Raw genomic sequence first — 21,068 nt, 5'->3', positions numbered from 1 at the left:
TTTAGGAGGGAGATTACAAGATGTGAGAAGTGTGCAGGAGGGCATGAGACAAAGGATTGTGTAGTTTCAGTGGTAAAAGTTGTGTGTCAACTGTAGGGGTTCCCATGTTGCTGGAGATCGGAAGTGCAGGTGTTGTATGCCGAGGCAGTGAAGAAAGTAGAGGAAGACGGGTCAAGGGTGAGTTATCCTGAGAGGATCCCTCTGAGTAGTAGATTTGTGCCAGCACAGAGGGATAGGCCTATGAGTTATATATGCTTCAGTAAGGTTAGCTTCTTAGCGTTCATTCTGTAGCAATGGTTATCAACTGTACCGCAGAAATGGAAAGTAAATCACAGAAAATAGATGTTGTTGTGGCCGCAGCTGAGAGGTACTTGGGTGTACGAGATTTGACTTCAGAGGAGTTACAGGGTGTGCTGACTGGTGGTGTCCCGTCCTTCCAGGTGGTTGGCCTGGGGTAGGATCAGATTAAATTAGTGGAATAAGGTGGTGGGTTTTAATGAGTGTAGGGTTAGTTGGTAGGGTTATTAAAAATATATGTTTTATTACATTTTTCCCGTTTGCCCTTTTCCCATGATGTATTGGAACGTGTAATGGATTTATACTATAGTTCAGTTGGGGGCAGTAATGCAACATATTGGATGCCAACCGCCATTAAACCTGATCTAAGAAGAAGATAACAGCATCGAGTCACCCCACGACACAGAAAACGGATCAGACCCTAAAATACACGCACTAAAAAGACACATGGATCTATAGGAACGAGTATATCGGTGAATACAGCAAAATTAGACGCGCCTGACTATTACCACAAGGTTACACACAGCCGTAGTTTATGCTAGGTTATGTATGCAGGGAGAATTGCAGTTGCTGCGTTGAAGTGAAACATTTTATGGAGGCTTAGAAGGACGCGGGGGAGCGAGGAGCCGAAGTGGGGAAACTGGAGATTGCTACAACGTACTGGAAACAGTACAGCTTCTGCTGGCTACGAGTGACCCACGCGCACGGGACGGGGTGGAAACATGGCCGCGAATGGCAACAATTTAACATCTGGGATGGGAGAAATTATCCAACTGAACGTTGGTGGGACACGGTATTACATATTTTAAATAGATCAATTCAGTCTAAAAGAACTGTCAATGTGCTCTCAGGGAGGGCAGGATAGTATTGACAGACTCGAACAGACAGACGGCTTGGTCGTTTCTTTTTAGGTTGATATGATGTCGCAGACGATAACATGGAATTCGGGCTGCGATAAATGCACGAAAAGCACGCAACACACGCGGCCGCATTGTCAAGGCGTGTTTACATTGTTGCAAAACGTAATCTTAGGAGATGTCTGGACAATGTGTAGTACATTGCCCGAATTATTGACGGTGTTCCAGTCACATATGTGTTAGTTATGTGTGTATTGATCTGTAACATGATACAACCTTGGCTTGGACATAGGAATACAATATGTGGTGATACACAAGCCCCGGTGTACGATATCTCTCTTCGGTTGAATATGATGAAAAACGTGAAAACCTATGAGAATTCATGAAATATATTATTGTACAATACAATCTACAGTCATTGAATCTCATTCATTTTGCGTTGTCATGATATGTCTGAGTCGGTCTGATCGTCTCCCTCAGGTTCAGCACCTCTAGACAGACTCTCATGTGGATCCCAGACTCTTTCTTTTCAAGGTGGGCCAATCTACACATCTCTTTATCTCTGCTAAAATGTGATCTGGCTACAGCTCTGGAAAGGTTACCCAGTTCACTTCATGTTTATCTCCCAGCGAATCAATATTGATAATGTACAGTGTATCAAACAGCTTTAGGACTACAGGATTCCCCCACAGTTGAGAGAAAGCCAGAGTGAAAGCTGAGATGAGCTTTTTATGGCTAACTAGAGCAAGAGGTTAAGTGTGTGTATGTGCCTGTGTGTATGTGCCTGTGTGTGTTTCAGTTTGCTGAGTGGGACAATATCATCTCTACTGGATGAAACTGGAGCTGTGAGTCTTTCTATTACACAAACAAACATGTTTCAATGGTTTTTGGACAGGGGACTAAACATTCCACAGATGAACTCTCTTATGCTCTTTTATACAGTGATATTACTGTATATGTAAACTGTACCAATGGTATTTACCCCCCCCCAAAAAAAAACATGACTTCTAAATGTCCCTCTTGTCCTGTAGATATTTATTGACAGGGACCCAACAGCCTTTGCGCCCATCTTGAATTTCCTTCGAACCAAAGAGTTAGACTTAAGGTAAGAATACCTGACCCTCCTTACATACAGGGTCAATATGTATATAGTCTACATTATGGGGAAGCATATTGGGCCAGGTTAGGTCTTGACTGATGTTCTCTTCTCTTCGTAGGGGGGTAAACATTAACATTCTCCGCCATGAAGCTGAGTTTTATGGGATAACGCCATTAGGTATGGCCTCCATGCACTAAATTGAATAATTACTATGCTACTTTCTGGTATTACTATGGTATTACATAGTTATTTATTTGCTATATTTCTCACTTAATGTGTTGAGCTAATCTGTGAAAATAATAATCACTTTATAGTTTTCCCTTGTCCACTTACCTATTAGCTATCAGATACAGTATACCTACGTATGTAAAATATACAATATAAAACTACTTTCTGACACGAAGTGCTGATTTGGTGGCATAATTATGTTTGGTTTCTGAAGTATTTCTGAATATCTGCCTCTTGTGTTGTGGTGGCTGTCTTCAGTGAGGAGGTTGCTGCTGTGTGAGGAAATAGAACGTTCGTCCTGTGGCAGTGTTCTGTTCCATGGATACCTTCCCCCTCCAGGTACTGTATTCCCACAACTCCTCTTACCTGGAATTCTGTCCTCTGGCACAGGTGAATCACAGGACATTGTACTCTATTCCTCTGTTTGTTTACAAGGGAAATATAAGTGCTCTAGTGACGCCCTTTCTAGTGTTAGTTTTGTCTTTGTACTTTTGGTATTTTTGACATTTCTAAAATGTGTTAGTAATGTAGAATTTGATGTATTATTTCATGAGTTAGTTGGTTGATTGGTGGATTAAAGAATGTGCTTCTCCCACAGCTCTCCCAGCCCGTAACTCCAGTCCTACCCCTGCAGCCTCTGGCCTTGCCGCTGAGGATCGGCCTGGTCCTAGCGGAGCAGAGGGTGGGTTCCCCCAAACCTGTCCCCCCCACCCCTCCCTTCCCGGACCCCCTGGAGCCGAGGTGGCACACAGACTGGGTAAGCAGGGAGGCAGTTAAGGGTTAAAAAACAAGGGTGTGTGTAATGAGGCATGGAGCTGGGCTGTTCGTCTCCCCAGACTCATTAGAACACTGTGTGCTTGTTTAACGACCAATCAGAATACTCAGTCCTACCATTGGTCAGGAGATGGGCAGTGTGTGTGTGTGCCAGGGTTTCCGTTAGCCTGTAATAGCCGGCTTTTGTCCTCCCAAACTTATTTTAGAAAAGCCGATAAATAAAATTGCCGCGAAATAATGCTTTTTAGCCTATTCACTGATGCAAATACCAGTCGATGGAAATACATTTGACTAGTCATGCTTATCGGTCTATAGGTCATTTGCATAATTTTATGAAATTAAATTGGCTATATTAGTATATTTGTTATTTATCTTATCACACATGTACAGCATACAAATGCAGAGCCTTTGAATAGAAAATCTGTCAGACAACGCAGAGCTGCTGCTGCAGCATCTTGTGGTGCTTTCAACACAACTGGGAAAATACGAGGTCAAATCATGACGTCAGTGATCTTCAGTTCGGAAAGTCAGAGCTCTAGAAAGAGGCCAGAGTTTCCGAGTTGAAATTAGTTCGGAAAGTCAGAGCTCTAGAAAGAGGCCAGAGTTTCCGAGTTGAAATTAGTTCGGAAAGTCAGAGCTCTAGAAAGAGGCCAGAGTTTCAGAGTTGAAATTAGTTCGGAAAGTCAGAGCTCTAGAAAGAGGCCAGAGTTTCCGAGTTGAAATTAGTTCAGAAAGTCAGAGCTCTAGAAAGAGGCCAGAGTTTCCGAGTTGAAATTAGTTCAGAAAGTCAGAGCTCTAGAAAGAGGCCAGAGTTTCCGAGTTGAAATTAGTTCAGAAAGTCAGAGCTCTAGAAAGAGGCCAGAGTTTCCGAGTTGGAATTCCAAGTTGGATGACCGTTCAAAAATATTTTTCCCATTCAGAATTTTTTTTTCCTTTTCTCAGTTGTCTTGAACGCTCGGAGTCTGAAATGTACGAGTTCCCAGTTTTGAACGCGGCATCAATCGGCAATGGAAGGCAGGCTTCATCAGCGCGTCACACACCACTTTACAATGTGCTGGAGGCAGTATGCATTTTGAAAACATACACTTAATTGTTTGAAACCTGAATGTTTTAATAGAGTATTATGAGGCATGTCTTACCTTGCTTCAAAGTAGCCTATTAGATCTCCTCTTTCTAGATTTCTAACAAATATTTTAATCTCTGTCACATGAAACCGCTCGCATGTGCAGTGCCCTTTTGACAACCACGTTGTCCCGCTAATTGCATTATGGAACGAACATTCACGCGTAACCTCCTGCCTTGTGTGCATTGCTGCGCTTATAATGTGAATAAATAATAGTTTATCAACATTTGAAGCTAAAAGGTCTGATCTGTTGCATCAGACTCATTGCTTTTAAAGTTGAAGTTATTTTTAGTTTATGAGCCTGTCACGACTTCCGCGGCTCCTCTCCTTGTTCGGGCGGCGATCGACGTCACCGGCTTTCTAGCCATCGCCGCTCCATTTATCATATATCCATTTGTTTTGTCTTGTTCCATACACACCTGGTTTTCATTCCATAATCACACTGCATGTATTTAGTCCTCTGTTCCCCTCCGTGTCTTTGTGTGTAATTGTTTATTGTTATGTGGATTTTGTCAGGCGCCATACTTTTGTTATGTTCCGTGTTTTTGGCACGTTTATGTTGTTATGTGCTGTCATTTTTGGACTGGAATTAAAGCTCTCCTGCACCTGACTTCGCCTCCCGTACACACCCCTAACACCTACTGGTTGTATGAATTTGGGATCCGTCTATAACTGTCCCAGGGTCTGTTTGGAATAGGCTATTTCTTTCTTAAAAAAGCTGACCAATAGAATAGGTAGCCTAAACTTTTCTACTATAGGAGATTGACATAAGATAGTGATTTTGCTACTTGTCTTGTTGGCTGAGAAAAAGCATATGTGGATAGTTATTCTAACATGTTCAAAGTGCACATCAGAATTAGGTAAGGACCGCATATCATTACATCCTAGACTTGCATGTTCTGTTAATATGAATTTACATATTCTAAATGTGATTTACATCATTCTTCGCACTGTGGGTGGACACCTTAATCAGGTTACGCATCCAATGCGTATGGGTCTGGTCAATTTCTCAAATGTCCAGTAAATTAAAAAGGTGCCTGCAAATGTCCGCCGCCACATTTTCCTAACGGAAACCTTGGTGTGTGCATGTTTGTGTGTGGCTGCCTTGCAGCTGGAGTTAACATGAGCTGACACAGTCTGGATGGGGGTAAGAAGCACCAGAGTTAAAAGCTCCCAGTTAGCCTAGTTCTGAGATTGTGTGTGTGTGTGTGTGTGTGTGTGTGTGTGTGTGTGTGTGTGTGTGTGTGTGTGTGTGTGTGTGTGTGTGTGTGTGTGTGTGTGTGTGTGTGTGTGTTAGAGCCACAGCCGGTTTAAGCTGGTCAGAGACCATGACAGGGCTCTTAGTGTAGTATGCACAGAGCTAAATTATTCTATGAATTATATTGATGACAACATTTTGTTGGCACCCTCACCCAAATACATTGTACATGGTCATGTACAGACTTTTAAAAATCACATTGCATTTGTAAGCACGATTGCGCAATCATGGTAATGTTCAGCGCATGTCTAGCATAAAAAGTAGGGGAAAATGGTACCAGCACCGGCCTACCCAAACCAGGTAACTGACAAAATAAAGCAACACCATTCTTCCATGTGAAATTCCATCATTTGGTGTTTTATTGAAGGTGGTGGAAAATGCTGTCTCAGGCGTCGTGACAGATGATTTACATCACTTTCATGCTCATCAAACATTCAGTGACCACTCGTGCGGGACATTGTCATTCTGTGGGGGCATAGCCATGGTAGCCAAAATAATGACCTGCCTAGCATTTTTATACTTGATTCTAAGCATGATGGGATGATATTTTCACCTGTGTGAAAGCACCTGCTTTCAATATACTTTGCATTAATGTACAGTTACAATGTACAGTTACCTGTACATTGTACAGCACTGTGTGTGTCCAGGCAGTTAGTCAAGTACTATGGAAAGTACTATGTTATGTTTCCAGGTGCTGTGGTGGATCCTAGGAAGGTGCTGATTGTAGCTGGACATCATAACTGGATCGTAGTGGCTTATGCACACTTTGTCATCTGTTACAGGTAACTCTGGCATTAGTAGTTGGATCCATCGACTCAGTTGATATTATTGATAGATTATACTCATAAATCTTGAGTGTGTGTACTAACGTGTGTGTATTCTCCACTCCAGGATAAAGGAGTCGTCAGGGTGGCAGCAGGTGTTTTCTAGCCCCTATCTGGACTGGTCCATTGAGAGAATCGCTCTCAACGCCAAGGTACTGTTATACTGCTATAATCACAATGGATTGTCCTGAAAGTTGCGTTATCTATCATATGTATTGTTTTTAAGGTGGTAGGCGGTCCCCATGGCGATAAGGACAAGATGGTGGCAGCCGCCTCCGATAGCAACATCATCCTCTGGAGCATCCAGGACGGAGGGAGCGGCAATGAGATAGGTGGGGGGGTGTGTTTTGAGAGATTGTCTGTGAAAGAGAGACATGTTTGTGTGTGTGTTATTGACTCACTCTGTCCCCTCCTCTCTCTATCTCTATCTATCTCTCGCGCTCTCGCTCTCTCTCTCTAGGTGTGTTTAGTCTGGGTGTACCAGTAGATCATCTGTTCTTCATTGGGAACCAGCTAGTGGCCACCAGTCACACGGGGAAGGTGGGGGTCTGGAACGCTGTCACACAGCACTGGCAGGTAGTAATACATAGGGTGTGTGTGGCTGTGTGTCATTGAAAGTGGGTATGTATGTGTTTGACAGTGTGTGTATGAGAAAGGGAGAGAGTTTAACCCTTTATTTTCTCTCCATCAGGTGCAAGATGTAGTTCCCATCACCAGCTGTGACACAGCTGGCTCCTTCCTGCTTCTGGGCTGCAACAACGGATCCATCTACTATATAGGTACAAACACACACACACAGTTCATTTAGGAAGTGGAATTGGATTTTTCGTTTACTTCCTGAATTGAAATGGAATTGACCCCAGCCCTTCTTGGTGTCATATGTGTTTCCTCTCTCTCTCTCTCTCTCTCACTCACACTCACTCACTCACTCACTCACTCACTCACTCACTCACTCACTCACTCACTCACTCACTCACTCACTCACTCACTCACTCACTCACTCACTCTCACACTCACTCACTCACACACTCTCTCTCTCACTCACACTCACACTCTCTCTCACTCACACTCACTCACTCCTCCTCTCTCTCTCTCTCTCTCTCACTCACTCACTCACTCACTCACTCACTCACTCACTCACTCTCTCTCTCTCTCTCTCTCTCTCTCTCTCTCTCTCTCTCTCTCTCTCTCTCTCTCTCTCTCTCTCTCTCTCTCTCTCTCTCACTCACTCACTCACTCACTCACTCACTCACTCACTCACTCACTCACTCACTCACTCACTCACTCACTCACTCACTCACTCACTCACTCAGATATGCAGAAGTTTCCTTTGAGGATGAAGGATAATGATCTGTTGGTGACAGAACTGTACCACGACCCATCTAACGATGCCATAACTGCCCTCAGTGTCTACTTCACACCCAAGACCAGTGAGTACATACACAGACAAACACACTCTCAAACACGCATGCGTACATGCATGCACACACACCAACAAAGACTGAAATATATTATTTGAGTTCAGCCTTTCTTAGCAATGATCTTTTGTATTCTCTCTCTTTCTATGCACAGTGTTGTAATAATGTGCAAATAGTTGAAGTACAAAGAGTACTTTGTTTTCGGTGAAGGAGCGCCATTAATATTTTTTTTATGCCATAATTCCTCAAAGTTTGTAGGCTACTGCCAGGTGTAGCCTACTGCCAGGTGTAGCCTACTGACAGGTGTAGCCTACTGACAGGTGTAGCCTACTGCCAGGTGCAGCCTACTTACCGGTATAGCCTACTGACAGGTGTAGCCTACTGACAGGTGTGGCTACTGCCAGGTGTAGCCTACTGACAGGTGTAGCCTACTGCCAGGTATAGCCTACTGCCAGGTGTAGCCTACTGACAGGTATAGCCTACTGCCAGGTGTGCCTACTGCCAGGTGTAGCCTACTGACAGGTGTAGCCTACTGCCAGGTATAGCCTACTGCCAGGTGTAGCCTACTGACAGGTATAGCCTACTGCCAGGTATAGCCTACTGACAGGTGTAGCCTACTGCCAGGTGTAGCCTACTGACAGGTGTAGCCTACTGCCAGGTGCAGCCTACTGACAGGTGTAGCCTACTGACAGGTGTAGCCTACTGCCAGGTGTAGCCTACTGCCAGGTGTAGCCTACTGCCAGGTGTAGCCTACTGACAGGTGTAGCCTACTGCCAGGTGTAGCCTACTGCCAGGTGTAGCCTACTGCCAGGTAGGCTACACTTCTTGAATTAGTATTTTGTGAGCGAATTAAAGCAGACGGTGTTAACAAACTATTAGCCTTTCTTGTATTTTGTTTCAGTCAGTGCATATATCCTGCCTAGTGGCACGTGTCGTTGAGAGGATTTTTTGGGGACTATTCAGCATCAGATTAGAAATGATTGAGGAGGTATTTTTGGTGTAACATATTATAAGACTACTATGCTACAGTGCATTTGGAAAGTATTCAGACCCCTTGACTTTTTCCACATTTTCTTACGTTACAACCTTATTCTAAAATGGATTAAATCGTTTTTTCCCCTCATCAATCTAAACACAATACCGCATAATGACAAAGGAAAACCAGTTTTTAGACATTTTTGCTAATAAAAACGGAAATATCACATTTACATAAGTATTCAGACCCTTTACTCAGTACTTTGTTGAAGCACCTTTGTCAGCGATTACAGCCTTGAGTCTTCTTGGGTATGACCCTACAAGCTTGGCACACCTGTATTTGGGGAGTTTCTCCCATTCTTCTCTGCAGATGCTCTCAAGTTCTGTCAGGTTGGATGGGTAGCATCGCTGCACAGCTATTTTCAGTTCTGCCCAGAGATGTTCGATTGGGTTCAAGTCTGGGCTCTGGCTGGGCCACTCAAGGACAGTCAGACTTGTCCCGAAGCCACTCCTGCGTTGTCTTGGCTGTGTGCTTAGGTTCATTGTCCTGTTGGAAGGTGAACTTTTGCCCCAGTCTGAGGTCCTGAGCGCTCTGGAGCAGGTTTTCATCAAGGATCTCTTTGTACATTGCTCCGAATATTGTTTCTCATGGTCTGAGAGTCCTTTAAGTGCCTTTTGGCAAACTCCAAGCGGGCTGTCGTGCCTTTTAGTGAGGAGTGGCTTCCATCTAGCCACTCTACCATAAAGGCCTGATTGGTGGAGTGCTGCAGAGATGGTTGTCTTTCTGGAAGGCTCTCCCATCTCCACAGAGAAACTCTGGAGCTCTCTGAGTGACCATCAGGTTCATGTTCACCTCCCTGACCAAGGCCCTTCTCCCCCGATTGCTCAGTTTGGCCGGGTGACCAGCTCTAGGCAGAGTCTTGGTGGTTCCAAACTTCTTCCAATTAAAATGATTGAGGCCACTGTGTTTTTGGGGACCTTCAATGCTGCAGACATTTTTTGGTACCCTTCCCTAGATCTGTGCTTAGACACAATCCTGTCTCGGAGCTCTATGGACATTTCCTTCGATCTCATGGCTTGGTTTTTGCTCTGACATGCACTTTCAACCATGGGACCTTATATAGACAGGTGTGTGCCTTTCCAAATCATGTCCAATCAATTGTATTTACCACAGGTGGACTCCAATCAAGTTGTAGAAACATCTCAAGGATGATCAATGGAAACAGGATGCACCTGAGCTCTATTTTGAGTCTCATACCAAAGGTTATGAATACTTATGTAAATAAGGTATTTCTTTTTTTTTTGCTAAAAAATCTAAAAACCCGTTTTGTCGATTGATGAGGAAAATATGTATTTCATCCATTTGAGAACAAGACTAATGTAACAATGTGGAAAAAGTCAAGGGGTCTGAATACTTTCCCAAGGCACTGTATGCTATTATATTCAGTTCTGTTATGTAAAATACTAATGAATCATTGTGATCTTGTGAGACATTGATTCAGCTCTGATTTAACTTTACTAAACAAGCACCATTGTGAGAAGTGATAATCTTCTATTTGTTATAATAATAAGTGATTTTACATTTGTCATTTAGCGGACGCTCTTATCCGGATCGACTTACAGGAACAATTAGGGTTAAGTGCCTCGATCTAGGGAACATTAACAGGTTTTTCACGTACTGGTCCAACGTTCTTAACCGCTAGAATATCTGCTGCCCTAGTGATAAGTAGGACTATTAGGCGTAGGAAACAGATATTGATGAGGGTTATTTTAATTGATTTGAGCATCCTTCGAATCTTGGTGCAGAAAGGACAGCACAGTAACTAAGTGGTCACATATCGGTCTGGGTTCCACTGCGCAACAGGGCGTCCGTGGAGTTCTCTTAAGGATCGGACCTTTTTTTTTCAATTTTCGCCAAAAATGACATACCCAAATCTAACTGCCTGTAGCTCAGGTCCAGAAGCAAGGATATGCATATTCTTGGTACCATTTGAAAGGAAACACTTTGAAGTTTGTGGAAATGTGAAAGGAATGTAGGAGAATATAACACATTAGATCTGGTACAAGATAATACAAAGAAAAAAAAAACATTTTTTTGTATTTTCTTTGTACCACCATCTTTGAAATGCAAGAGAAAGGCCATAATGTATTATTCCAGCCCAGGTGCAATTTAGATTTTGGCCACTATTTGGCAGCAGTGTATGTGCAACGTTTTAGACTGATCCAATGAACCATTGCATTTCTATTAAAAATGTTGTCAAGACTGCCCAAATGTGCCTAATTTGTTTATTAATAACTTTTCATGTTCAAAACTGTGTACTCTCCTCAAACAATAGCATGGTATTCTTTCACTGTAATAGCTACTGTAAACTGGACAGTGCAGTTAGATTAACAAGAATTTAAGCTTTCCGCCAATATCAGATATGTCTATGTCCTGGGAAATGTTGTTGTTACTTACAACCTCATACTAATCGCATTAGCCTACGTTAGCTCAACTGTCCCGCAGGGGACCCACTAATCCTGAAGAAGTATTTAAGAACTTGGGTTCTAGATCTCCTTGGTGTGATGATTAGGTTCATTCGGTGGATCAGTTTGTGTGCATATGCATTTGAGGTGGTATTTTTCTGTAAACTAAGCACTCGGACAGTAGGGCGAGTTCAAGTGCGCCGTACATGAGCCCCAAGTCCATAACAAGCCGTTTTAGCCAGGGACAAATTAATACAGTGGTTCAAGCTGCTCTCAATCATCAAAATACACCAAATAGCATAATTTAGCCACAGAAGATCAATAGTTTCCAAAAAATAACTGTGGGTTAATTTTTGATCACAAGCACAAACAGGTAACCGCCAAAATAAAAGAAACACCAACATAAAGTCTCTTAAAAGGGTGTTTTGCCACCACGAGCAAATTTATTGAAAAATTAAATACAGAAATCTATACTGAGCAAAAATATACATGCAACATGTAAAGTGTTGGTCCCATGTTTTATGAGCTGAAATAAAATGTATGAAATGTTCCAAATGCACAAAAAGCTTATTTCTCTCAAATGTACACACATTTGTTTACATCCATGTTAGTGTGCATTTCTCCTTTGCCAAGATAATCCATCCACCTGACAAGTGTGGCATATCAATTGGCATGCTGACTACAGGAATGTCCACCAGAGCTGTTGCCAGAGAAATGAATGTTAATTTCTCTACCATAAGCTGCATCTAACATCCTTTTAGAGAATTTGTCAGTACGTCCAACTGGCCTCACAACCACTGACCACGTGTAACCACGGCAGCCCAGGACCTCCACATCCGGCTTCTTCACCTGTGGGATCGTCTGAGACCAGCCACCCGGACAGCTGATGAAACTGAGGAGTATTTCTGTCTGTAATAAATCCCTTTTGTGGGGAAAAACTCATTCTGATTGGCTGGGCCTGGCTCCCCAGTGGGTGAGCCTGGCTCCCAAGTGGGTGGGCCTATGCCCTCCCAGACCCACCCATGTCTGTGAGATTAGATTGGGGACTAATGAATTTAAATTTAAATGAACTGTAACTCAGTGAAATTGTTGCGTTTATATTTTTGTACAGTGTAATTTACATAACTATTCACACCCCTGAGTCAATACGTTAGAATGACCTTGGGCAGCGATTACAGCTGTGAGTTTCTGGGTAAGACTCTAAGAGCTTTGCACACCTGGATTGTACAACATTTGCACATTTATTATTTTTTAAATTCTTCAAGCTCTGTCAAGTTGGTTGTTGATCATTGTTAGACAGCCATTTTCAAGTCTTGCCATAGAATTTCAAGCCTGTTTAGGTCAAAAGGGTAACTAGGCCACTTAGGAACATTCAAAGTCGTCTTGGTAAGCAACTCCAGTGTATATTTGGCCTTGTGTAATTGTCCCGCTGAAAGGTGAATTTGTCTCCCAATGTCTTTTGGAAAGCAGACTAAACCATGTGTTCCTCTAGGATATTACCTGTGCTTAGCTCTAATCCGTTTCATTTTATCCTAAAAAACTCCATAGTCCTTGCCGATATCAAGCATACCCATAACTTAACAGTGCATTCGGAAAGTATTCACGACAAAGTGAATTTCTTTGCGACATTTTTTGCAATATTACTTTAGTGCCTTATTGCAAACAGGATGCATGTTTTAGATCTTTTTTTGTACAGGCTTCCTTCTTTTCCCCCTGTCATTTAGGTTAGTTTTGTGGAGTAACTACAATGATGTTGTTGATCAATCCATCCTCAGTTTTCTCCTATCACAGCCATTAAACTCTGTAACTGTTTTAAAGGTGCACTATGCTGAAATCGCCATTTCCTGGTTGCTGAAATTAATAATATTTTGCCTAATTTCAGTTTGTGACAAAACAACCAGTCATTGGGAAGAGAATCATTGTACCATCTAAACCACTGTGAAATATATTTTTCATAACCAAAAATATTGTCTTTTCTGCTGTTTGAAGCTGGTGTACACTGAGTAAACCAAACATTCGGAACACCTTCTTAATATTGAATTGCACCCACCCCCCCTGGTGTTCTTAATGTTTTGTATGGGAGTTTATAAAAAAATATTATGTTTCTCTCTGCCTCTCTCTCTCTCTTCTCTCTCTAGGTGTGAGTGGTAACTGGATAGAGATAGCGTATGGGACCAGTTCTGGAGCAGTGAGGGTCATAGTCCAACACCCTGAGACAGTAGGCTCTGGACCTCAGCTCTTCCAGACATTTACTGTCCACCGCTCCCCTGTCACCAAGATCATGCTCTCTGAGAAACACCTTGTCTCAGGTAAGAAGGGACAAGGGAAATATTGTGATATATTTGAGCCGAGTTATTAGTGCTGAGTGATTACATTTTATTTTCTTTAATGTAGGTCTGTTTTTGAGGTCTGTTCGGTTTTGGTTCAATTATTACAAAAATAATCACGATTTTCGATTCGGTTTAGATAAAAAAATGTAAAACATAATTAAATGCACTATGCATTATGTGGGTTGAATGCTGTAACAACACAGAATAAAACAATGAATAAAAGTCCCATGGTAGTAGTGACTGCCCATTACTGTGTACACTTATTAACCATAATATATTCCCATTACTTAATAAAATATTTCAGTGGTGTATATTACATTTTGTTTTATTTGATGACTTTATTATTTAATTCAAACTCCTCATCTCTATAGAGATGCTGCCAATCAAAATCACTATTTTAGTTGTTCTTCAAAGTAAATAAGGCATACTTTTATGACTGCTATTTTATTTATCTATTTTATTTTACAAGGTAAGTTGACTGAGAACAAATTCTCATTTATAGCAACGACCTGGGGAATAGTTACAGGGATGAATGAGCCAATTGGAAGCTGGGGATGATTAGGTGGCCATGGAGGTATGAGGGCCAAATTGGGAATTTAGCCAGGACATCCGGGGTTAACACCCCTACTCTTACGATAAGTGCCATGGGATCTTTAGTGACCACAGAGAGTCAGGACACCCGTTTAACGTCCCATCCAAAAGATAGCACCCTACACAAGGCGATGTCCACAATCACTGTCCTGGGGAATTGGGATATTTTTTAGACCAGAGGAAAGAGTGCCTCCTACTGGCCCTCCAACACCACTTCCAGCAGCATCTGGTCTCCCATCCAGGGACTGACCAGGACCAACCCTGCTTAGCTTCAGAAGAAAGACATCAGTGGGATGCTGGGTGGTATGCTGTTGATAGGGTTCCATGTTGCATTAATATTTTTGTTTAGTATATTTTAAAATAAATAATTTACAGCCAATAATAAAGAGGAAAGACTGCAGTGGGATGCACTTAGATCATGTACAGTGTTTTCAGGTAAAAATACCTGGTGAAGCAACTGCTCTCTATGTATCCCCTTTTGATCTCGCATCCTTCTCTCTTCCGTTGCAGGCGTAAAATAAACACAGACCGGACACGTAGGCGCGCAATGGATTATGGTCATTGTAGTTGATTATCACATTTTCAACGCTAAACTATGTAGAATATTGGCCTGTTGGAAACTACAACTTCCTACTACATCGCACAGTTCGGGCACGATCTGATTTATCTCTAAAGAAACTGCAGCGCAATGTGCACATTGAGCTCACAGAAGAAGAAAAAAAGAACGAAATGAAATTCAAATAATTGAACCGTCATCGGTAAAATTACCAACATTTCAGTTAATCGCTCAGCACTAGTTATTATGGAAGCGGGATAAGAAAATAACAGTGATGATGATGATTATATGTCTGTATGTGTCCAGGGTGGGTCTGGCTCCAGGGTGGGTCTGGCTCCAGGGTGGGTCTGGCTCCAGGGTAGGTCTGGTTCCAGAGTGGGTCTGGCTGTGTTTCATATACATTGTGTGTCTCTCGTCTGTCTGTCCGTGGCTGTGTGTTTTGTCTCCTTTCAGTGTGTGCGGACAACAACCATGTGCGTACGTGGACAGTGACGCGGTTCCGAGGTATGATCTCCACGCAGCCTGGCTCCACCCCCCTTGCCTCCTTTAAGATCCTCTCACTGGAGGAGACTGAGAGCCACGGCAGCTACTCATCTGGCAACGACATTGGTGAGAGAGGGGGAGAGGGAGGGAAGGAGAAAGGGAATAGATATGGTAAATGGAAGGGGTGGATGGACAATTGTTAAAGTAAATCTAGAGCCCAGTATCCAGGGTGGGTCTAGAGCCCAGGATCCAGGGTGGGTCTAGAGCCCAGTATCCAGGGTGGGTCTAGAGCCCAGTATCCAGGGTGGGTCTAGAGCCCAGTATCAGGGGTGGGTCTAGAGCCCAGTATCCAGGGTGGGTCTAGAGCCCAGGATCCAGGGTGGGTCTAGAGCCCAGGATCCAGGGTGGGTCTAGAGCCCAGGATCCAGGGTGGGTCTAGAGCCCAGGATCCAGGGTGGGTCTAGAGCCCAGGATCCAGGGTGGGTTTAGAGCCCAGTATCCAGGGTGGGTCTAGAGCCCAGTATCCAGGGTGGGTCTAGAGCCCAGTATCCAGGGTGGGTCTAGAGCCCAGTATCCAGGGTGGGTCTAGAGCCCAGGATCCAAGGTGGGTCTAGAGCCCAGTATCCAGGGTGGGTCTAGAGCCCAGGATCCAGGGTGGGTCTAGAGCCCAGGATCCAGGGTGGGTCTAGAGCCCAGGATCCAGGGTGGGTCTAGAGCCCAGGATCCAGGGTGGGTCTAGAGCCCAGGATCCAGGGTGGGTTTAGAGCCCAGGATCCAGGGTGGGTCTAGAGACCAGGATCCAGGGTGGGTCTAGAGACCAGGATCCAGGGTGGGTCTAGAGACCAGTATCCAGGGTGGGTCTAGAGACCAGTATCCAGGGTGGGTCTAGAGCCCAGGATCCAGGGTGGGTCTAGAGCCCAGGATCCAGGGTGGGTCTAGAGCCCAGGATCCAGGGTGGGTCTAGAGCCCAGGATCCAGGGTGGGTTTAGAGCCCAGGATCCAGGGTGGGTCTAGAGCCCAGGATCCAGGGTGGGTCTAGAGCCCAGGATCCAGGGTGGGTTTAGAGCCCAGGATCCAGGGTGGGTCTAGAGCCCAGGATCCAGGGTGGGTCTAGAGCCCAGGATCCAGGGTGGGTCTAGAGCCCAGTATCCAGGGTGGTGTGGTCTCCCCTCAGGTCCATTTGGGGAGAGAGACGACCAGCAGGTGTTTATTCAGAAGGTCATCCCCATCACCAACAAGCTGTTTGTTCGCCTCTCCTCCACTGGGAAAAGGTATTACACATCAGTTATACACACATATCATGATGTCTAGCCTTGTCTGATAAACATGGTCATTTAGCACTTTCATCCAGCTCACAGTAAACACTTAAATTCACCAAATGTGGTCCAAGTAGACATACAACCTATAACCTAGGTATTGCTAGCACTATGCTCCAACCATAGAAATCCTATGAAATGACTATTCATTTACTATTACTATGGTATTGTAATTCATTTACTATTACTATGGTATTGTAATTCATTTACTATTACTATGGTATTGTAATTCATTTACTGTTACTATGGTATTGTAATTCATTTACTATAACTATGGTATTGTAATTCATTTACTATTACTATGGTATTGTAATTCATTTACTATTACTATGGTATTGTAATTCATTTACTGTTACTATGGTATTGTAATTCATTTACTATAACTATGGTATTGTAATTCATTTACTATTACTATGGTATTGTAATTCATTTACTATTACTATGGTATTGCAATTCATTTACTATTACTATGGTATTGCAATTCATTTACTATTACTATGGTATTGCAATTAATTTACTATAACTATGGTATTGCAATTCATTTACTATTACTATGGTATTGCAATTCATTTACTATTACTATGGTATTGTAATTCATTTACTATTACTATGGTATTGTAATTCATTTACTATTACTATGGTATTGCAATTCATTTACTATTACTATGGTATTGTAATTCATTTACTATTACTATGGTATTGTAATTCATTTACTATTACTATGGTATTGTAATTCATTTACTATGGTATTGTAATTCATTTTGTATTACTATGGTATTGTAATTCATTTACTATAACTATGGTATTGTAATTCATTTACTATTACTATGGTATTGCAATTCATTTACTATTACTATGGTATTGTAATTCATTTACTGTTACTATGGTATTGTAATTCATTTACTATTACTATGGTATTGCAATTCATTTACTATTACTATGGTATTGTAATTCATTTTGTATTACTATGGTATTGTAATTCATTTACTATAACTATGGTATTGTAATTCATTTACTGTTACTATGGTATTGTAATTCATTTACTATTACTATGGTATTGTAATTCATTTACTGTTACTATGGTATTGTAATTCATTTAGTGTTACTATGGTATTGTAATTCATTTACTGTTACTACGGTATTGTAATTCATTTACTATTACTATGGTATTGTAATTCATTTACTATTACTATGGTATTGTAATTCATTTACTATTACTATGGTATTGTAATTCATTTACTGTTACTATGGTATTGTAATTCATTTACTATTACTATGGTATTGCAATTCATTTACTATTACTATGGTATTGTAATTCATTTACTATTACTATGGTATTGTAATTCATTTACTGTTACTATGGTATTGTAATTCATTTACTATTACTATGGTATTGCAATTCATTTACTATTACTATGGTATTGTAATTCATTTACTATTACTATGGTATTGCAATTCATTTACTATTACTATGGTATTGCAATTCATTTACTATTACTATGGTATTGTAATTCATTTACTATTACTATGGTATTGCAATTCATTTACTATTACTATGGTATTGCAATTCATTTACTATTACTATGGTATTGTAATTCATTTACTATAACTATGGTATTGCAATTCATTTACTATTACTATGGTATTGCAATTCATTTACTATTACTATGGTATTGCAATTCATTTACTATTACTATGGTATTGTAATTCATTTACTATAACTATGGCTCCAACACACTGAGCTACCGGAACTGTGGCTGCTCTGTTCTGGTCTGAATGCAGTCAGTTCCAGTCTGATGTGGTCTGTCCTGCTTGTCCCCACAAGGATCTGTGAGGTGGCGGCAGTGGATGGGACCACCATCTCGTGTTTCACGGTTAGGGAGTGTGAGGGTTCTAGCAGGATGGGTTCTAGACCCAGGAGGTACCTGTTCACGGGCCATGGCAATGGCAGCATTCAGATGTGGGACCTCACCACTGCTATGGACACTGCCAACAAGGGAGAGGAGAAGAAGAAAGATGGTAAGGATTGTGTGTGTGTGTAGTGGAAAGGTGTGTGTCTGTGTGAAAAGATAACAAATCATTTGTATAGGAACATTATGCATCTGAGGGCATTGTACATATCCATGGCTTGTAGTCTGTTTATTATCTATCCTGTTGCCTAGTCACTTTACCCCTACCTCAATTACCTCGTACCCCTGCACATCGACTCAGTACCTGTACCCCATGTATATAGTGAAGATATCGCTACTCATTGTGTATTTATTCCTCGTATTATTATTTTTCTATATTTTTCTCTCTGCATTTGACAGATAACATTTGATTTGATTAGTCATTGACACTGTTTTCACATGTAGTTTGACACTGATCAATTATAATGTGTTTGATTGACAGAGGTGGGCGGGCCAACAGAAGAGGAGCTGCTTCAGCTATTGGACCAGTGTGACCTCAGCACCTCCCGCTGTGCCACGCCCAACATCAGCCCGGCCCCCTCGGTGCTGCAGCCCAGCCGTCTCCGAGAGTCCTGCTCCAGGTCAGTCTCTACACCCCTGAGTCTGACTCTTTATGTTGTGCACGTTTGTCTGTCTACTGTGTCTTTTTCATGCTGTCTATATCTATTTCTCTGACCCCCCGTTGTCTTTCTCTCTCCAGCCTCCAGCTGCAGGCCCAGGAGCCCATTCCAGAGACGGCCACCTACGGAGCTCTGCGACCCTACAGAGAGAGCCCACTGCTGGCCCGAGCCCGGCGCACAGAGTCCTTCCACAACTACAAAGACTTCCAGAACTTCTCCCTAGGGAAAGGCCTGCTGGAGAGCCCTGAACAGGCTCCAGGACAGGGGGCATGCCCAGGTACAGAAGCCAGAACCCGGTCGCTGTGTGAGGCTGGGGGAGAGGAGGTGGAGAGGAGGGGCTCTGCCATGGAGCTCTGGGCTAGCCGAACCACTAACGCCGCTTACGCTAATGTTGTTGCTAACGTTGCTGTGGTCACAGATGCCGATGCAGCTGAGGGTATTACAGAATCGCCACGGCAACTGCCTGAGAGCCCTGGTGGAGACGTTCGTCGAAGGGTCCAATCGGAGGAGGAGGAGTGGGCGGGGCTTGGATCTGGGGCGGAGGCTAGGTCTGAGGTGAGGAGGAAGGCAGGGTTTGAGGGGGGGGTGTTTCTGGGCAGGAAGAGGGCACCTCCCGTCCCCCAGCTCTCCTCGCTGTCCTCAGGGGTGTCTGAGGGGGGATGCAGTGACTCCTCCTCCACCGCCTCCCCCTCCCCCACTAAGCTGGCCTCCACTTCCCCCCGACGCAGGAAGTGCAGCGAGCCGGCCAATCAGGACAGCAGCCTGTGAGTGAAGGACAGCTCTGATGCAGACACGCCCCTTGTGTCTGTCAGTCAACAGCTTCAGGTAGAAGTTACCCCCGTAAACACTGATCTAGGACCAGCCAACCCTCCACAACCCTAACCATTAGGAGGAACTGGCCTTAGATCAGTGTCTATGGGCAACTTCATCTCACAGGCAACACTCATGTATGACATCTCAAAAGAAAGCCCTATATTCTCAGTCAAGAGGAAGAAACTTGACGCAGCCTAAGGATCATGACTTTAACCCTTTATATATCTCCATCATTGCTAGTATCTGGTAGCTACACAATTAATAATAATAAATCCTTTGGTGGGTGCTTATATTTGTTCTAACGTCATACATGTACAAGTGTGTATTAATATTTGAAAGTTGTATGGGGGAGATCAGATGGAATCTATTTGAAAGTTGTATGGGGCGATCAGATTGAATCTATTTGAAAGTTGTATAGAGGAGATCAGATTGAATCTAGGCCTAAACTACATCTCTTCTCATATTTACACTTTCACTCCAGCCAGATAATAAAGAAAATAAATAGATCTATTTATGTTGCTCGTTATAACATTTTGTATAACACTGTATGTACAAACACATTATTATGTAGCTGTATATAGTATGTATCAGTGCTTACTGACCTATGGTAATGTACTAATCTGTTATTCACCTGTTGGCACTGCTGTTGTGTCTGAGATGACTAGACAGGATGAAGTCTAAAGACTGGACCTATTTATAACCCTATGGTTCAGCTTGGGTTTAGCTGGCTAGTAGTATTCACACTAACCTGGTAACCTTGTATTGTAAAGCTGGGTATAATAGGGGTGCAGGCTTTTGCTCCATCCAGCAATAGCAAACTTGATTGACTCATAGGGATAGATTCAATCAGTTTTGCCTTAACGGCATAGCGGTTTCATTGTTTTTATTTAGGCAATGTTGGAGGTGTCGAATTAGTAAATGGCTCCCGGTGTTCTACATATCACGGACATTGCCATTGGGTGCGCCGAGTCGCATTAGTAATAATCCCATGCAGCCTTGTTAATCAAATCAAATCAAATCAAATTTATTTATATAGCCCTTCGTACATCAGCTGATATCTCAAAGTGCTGTACAGAAACCCAGCCTAAAAC

At 42.7% G+C, this 21,068-nt stretch overlaps 1 protein-coding gene across 2 annotated transcripts; it reads left to right on the top strand.

The window, feature by feature from the left end:
• The first annotated feature begins 643 nt into the window (after window positions 1-643).
• On the top strand, window positions 644-20,487 carry kctd3 (potassium channel tetramerization domain containing 3). 2 transcript variants are annotated; one of them, XM_014144313.2, is made up of 20 exons: window positions 644-1,090; window positions 1,635-1,688; window positions 1,954-1,999; window positions 2,186-2,259; window positions 2,372-2,430; window positions 2,740-2,820; window positions 3,080-3,238; window positions 6,328-6,418; window positions 6,528-6,612; window positions 6,687-6,792; window positions 6,921-7,036; window positions 7,152-7,239; window positions 7,774-7,890; window positions 13,458-13,628; window positions 15,250-15,405; window positions 16,454-16,550; window positions 18,421-18,614; window positions 18,987-19,125; window positions 19,245-19,441; window positions 19,583-20,487. In XM_014144313.2, exons 1-20 carry the CDS (start codon window positions 1,020-1,022, stop codon window positions 19,930-19,932), a joined length of 2,451 nt encoding a protein of 816 aa, XP_013999788.1. In that variant the 5' UTR covers window positions 644-1,019; the 3' UTR covers window positions 19,933-20,487. The 2 variants fall into 2 exon arrangements, with proteins under 2 accessions (XP_013999788.1, XP_013999725.2); XM_014144250.2 differs by having other exon boundaries at window positions 19,245-20,487.
• Window positions 20,488-21,068: the final 581 nt, after the last annotated feature.

The sequence above is a fragment of the Salmo salar genome, chromosome ssa01 (assembly GCF_905237065.1).
Source record: "Salmo salar chromosome ssa01, Ssal_v3.1, whole genome shotgun sequence".
Lineage (NCBI taxonomy): Eukaryota > Metazoa > Chordata > Actinopteri > Salmoniformes > Salmonidae > Salmo > Salmo salar.
Note: the sequence above shows the minus strand (reverse complement) of the source record. Positions and strands in the feature narration are given on the sequence as shown.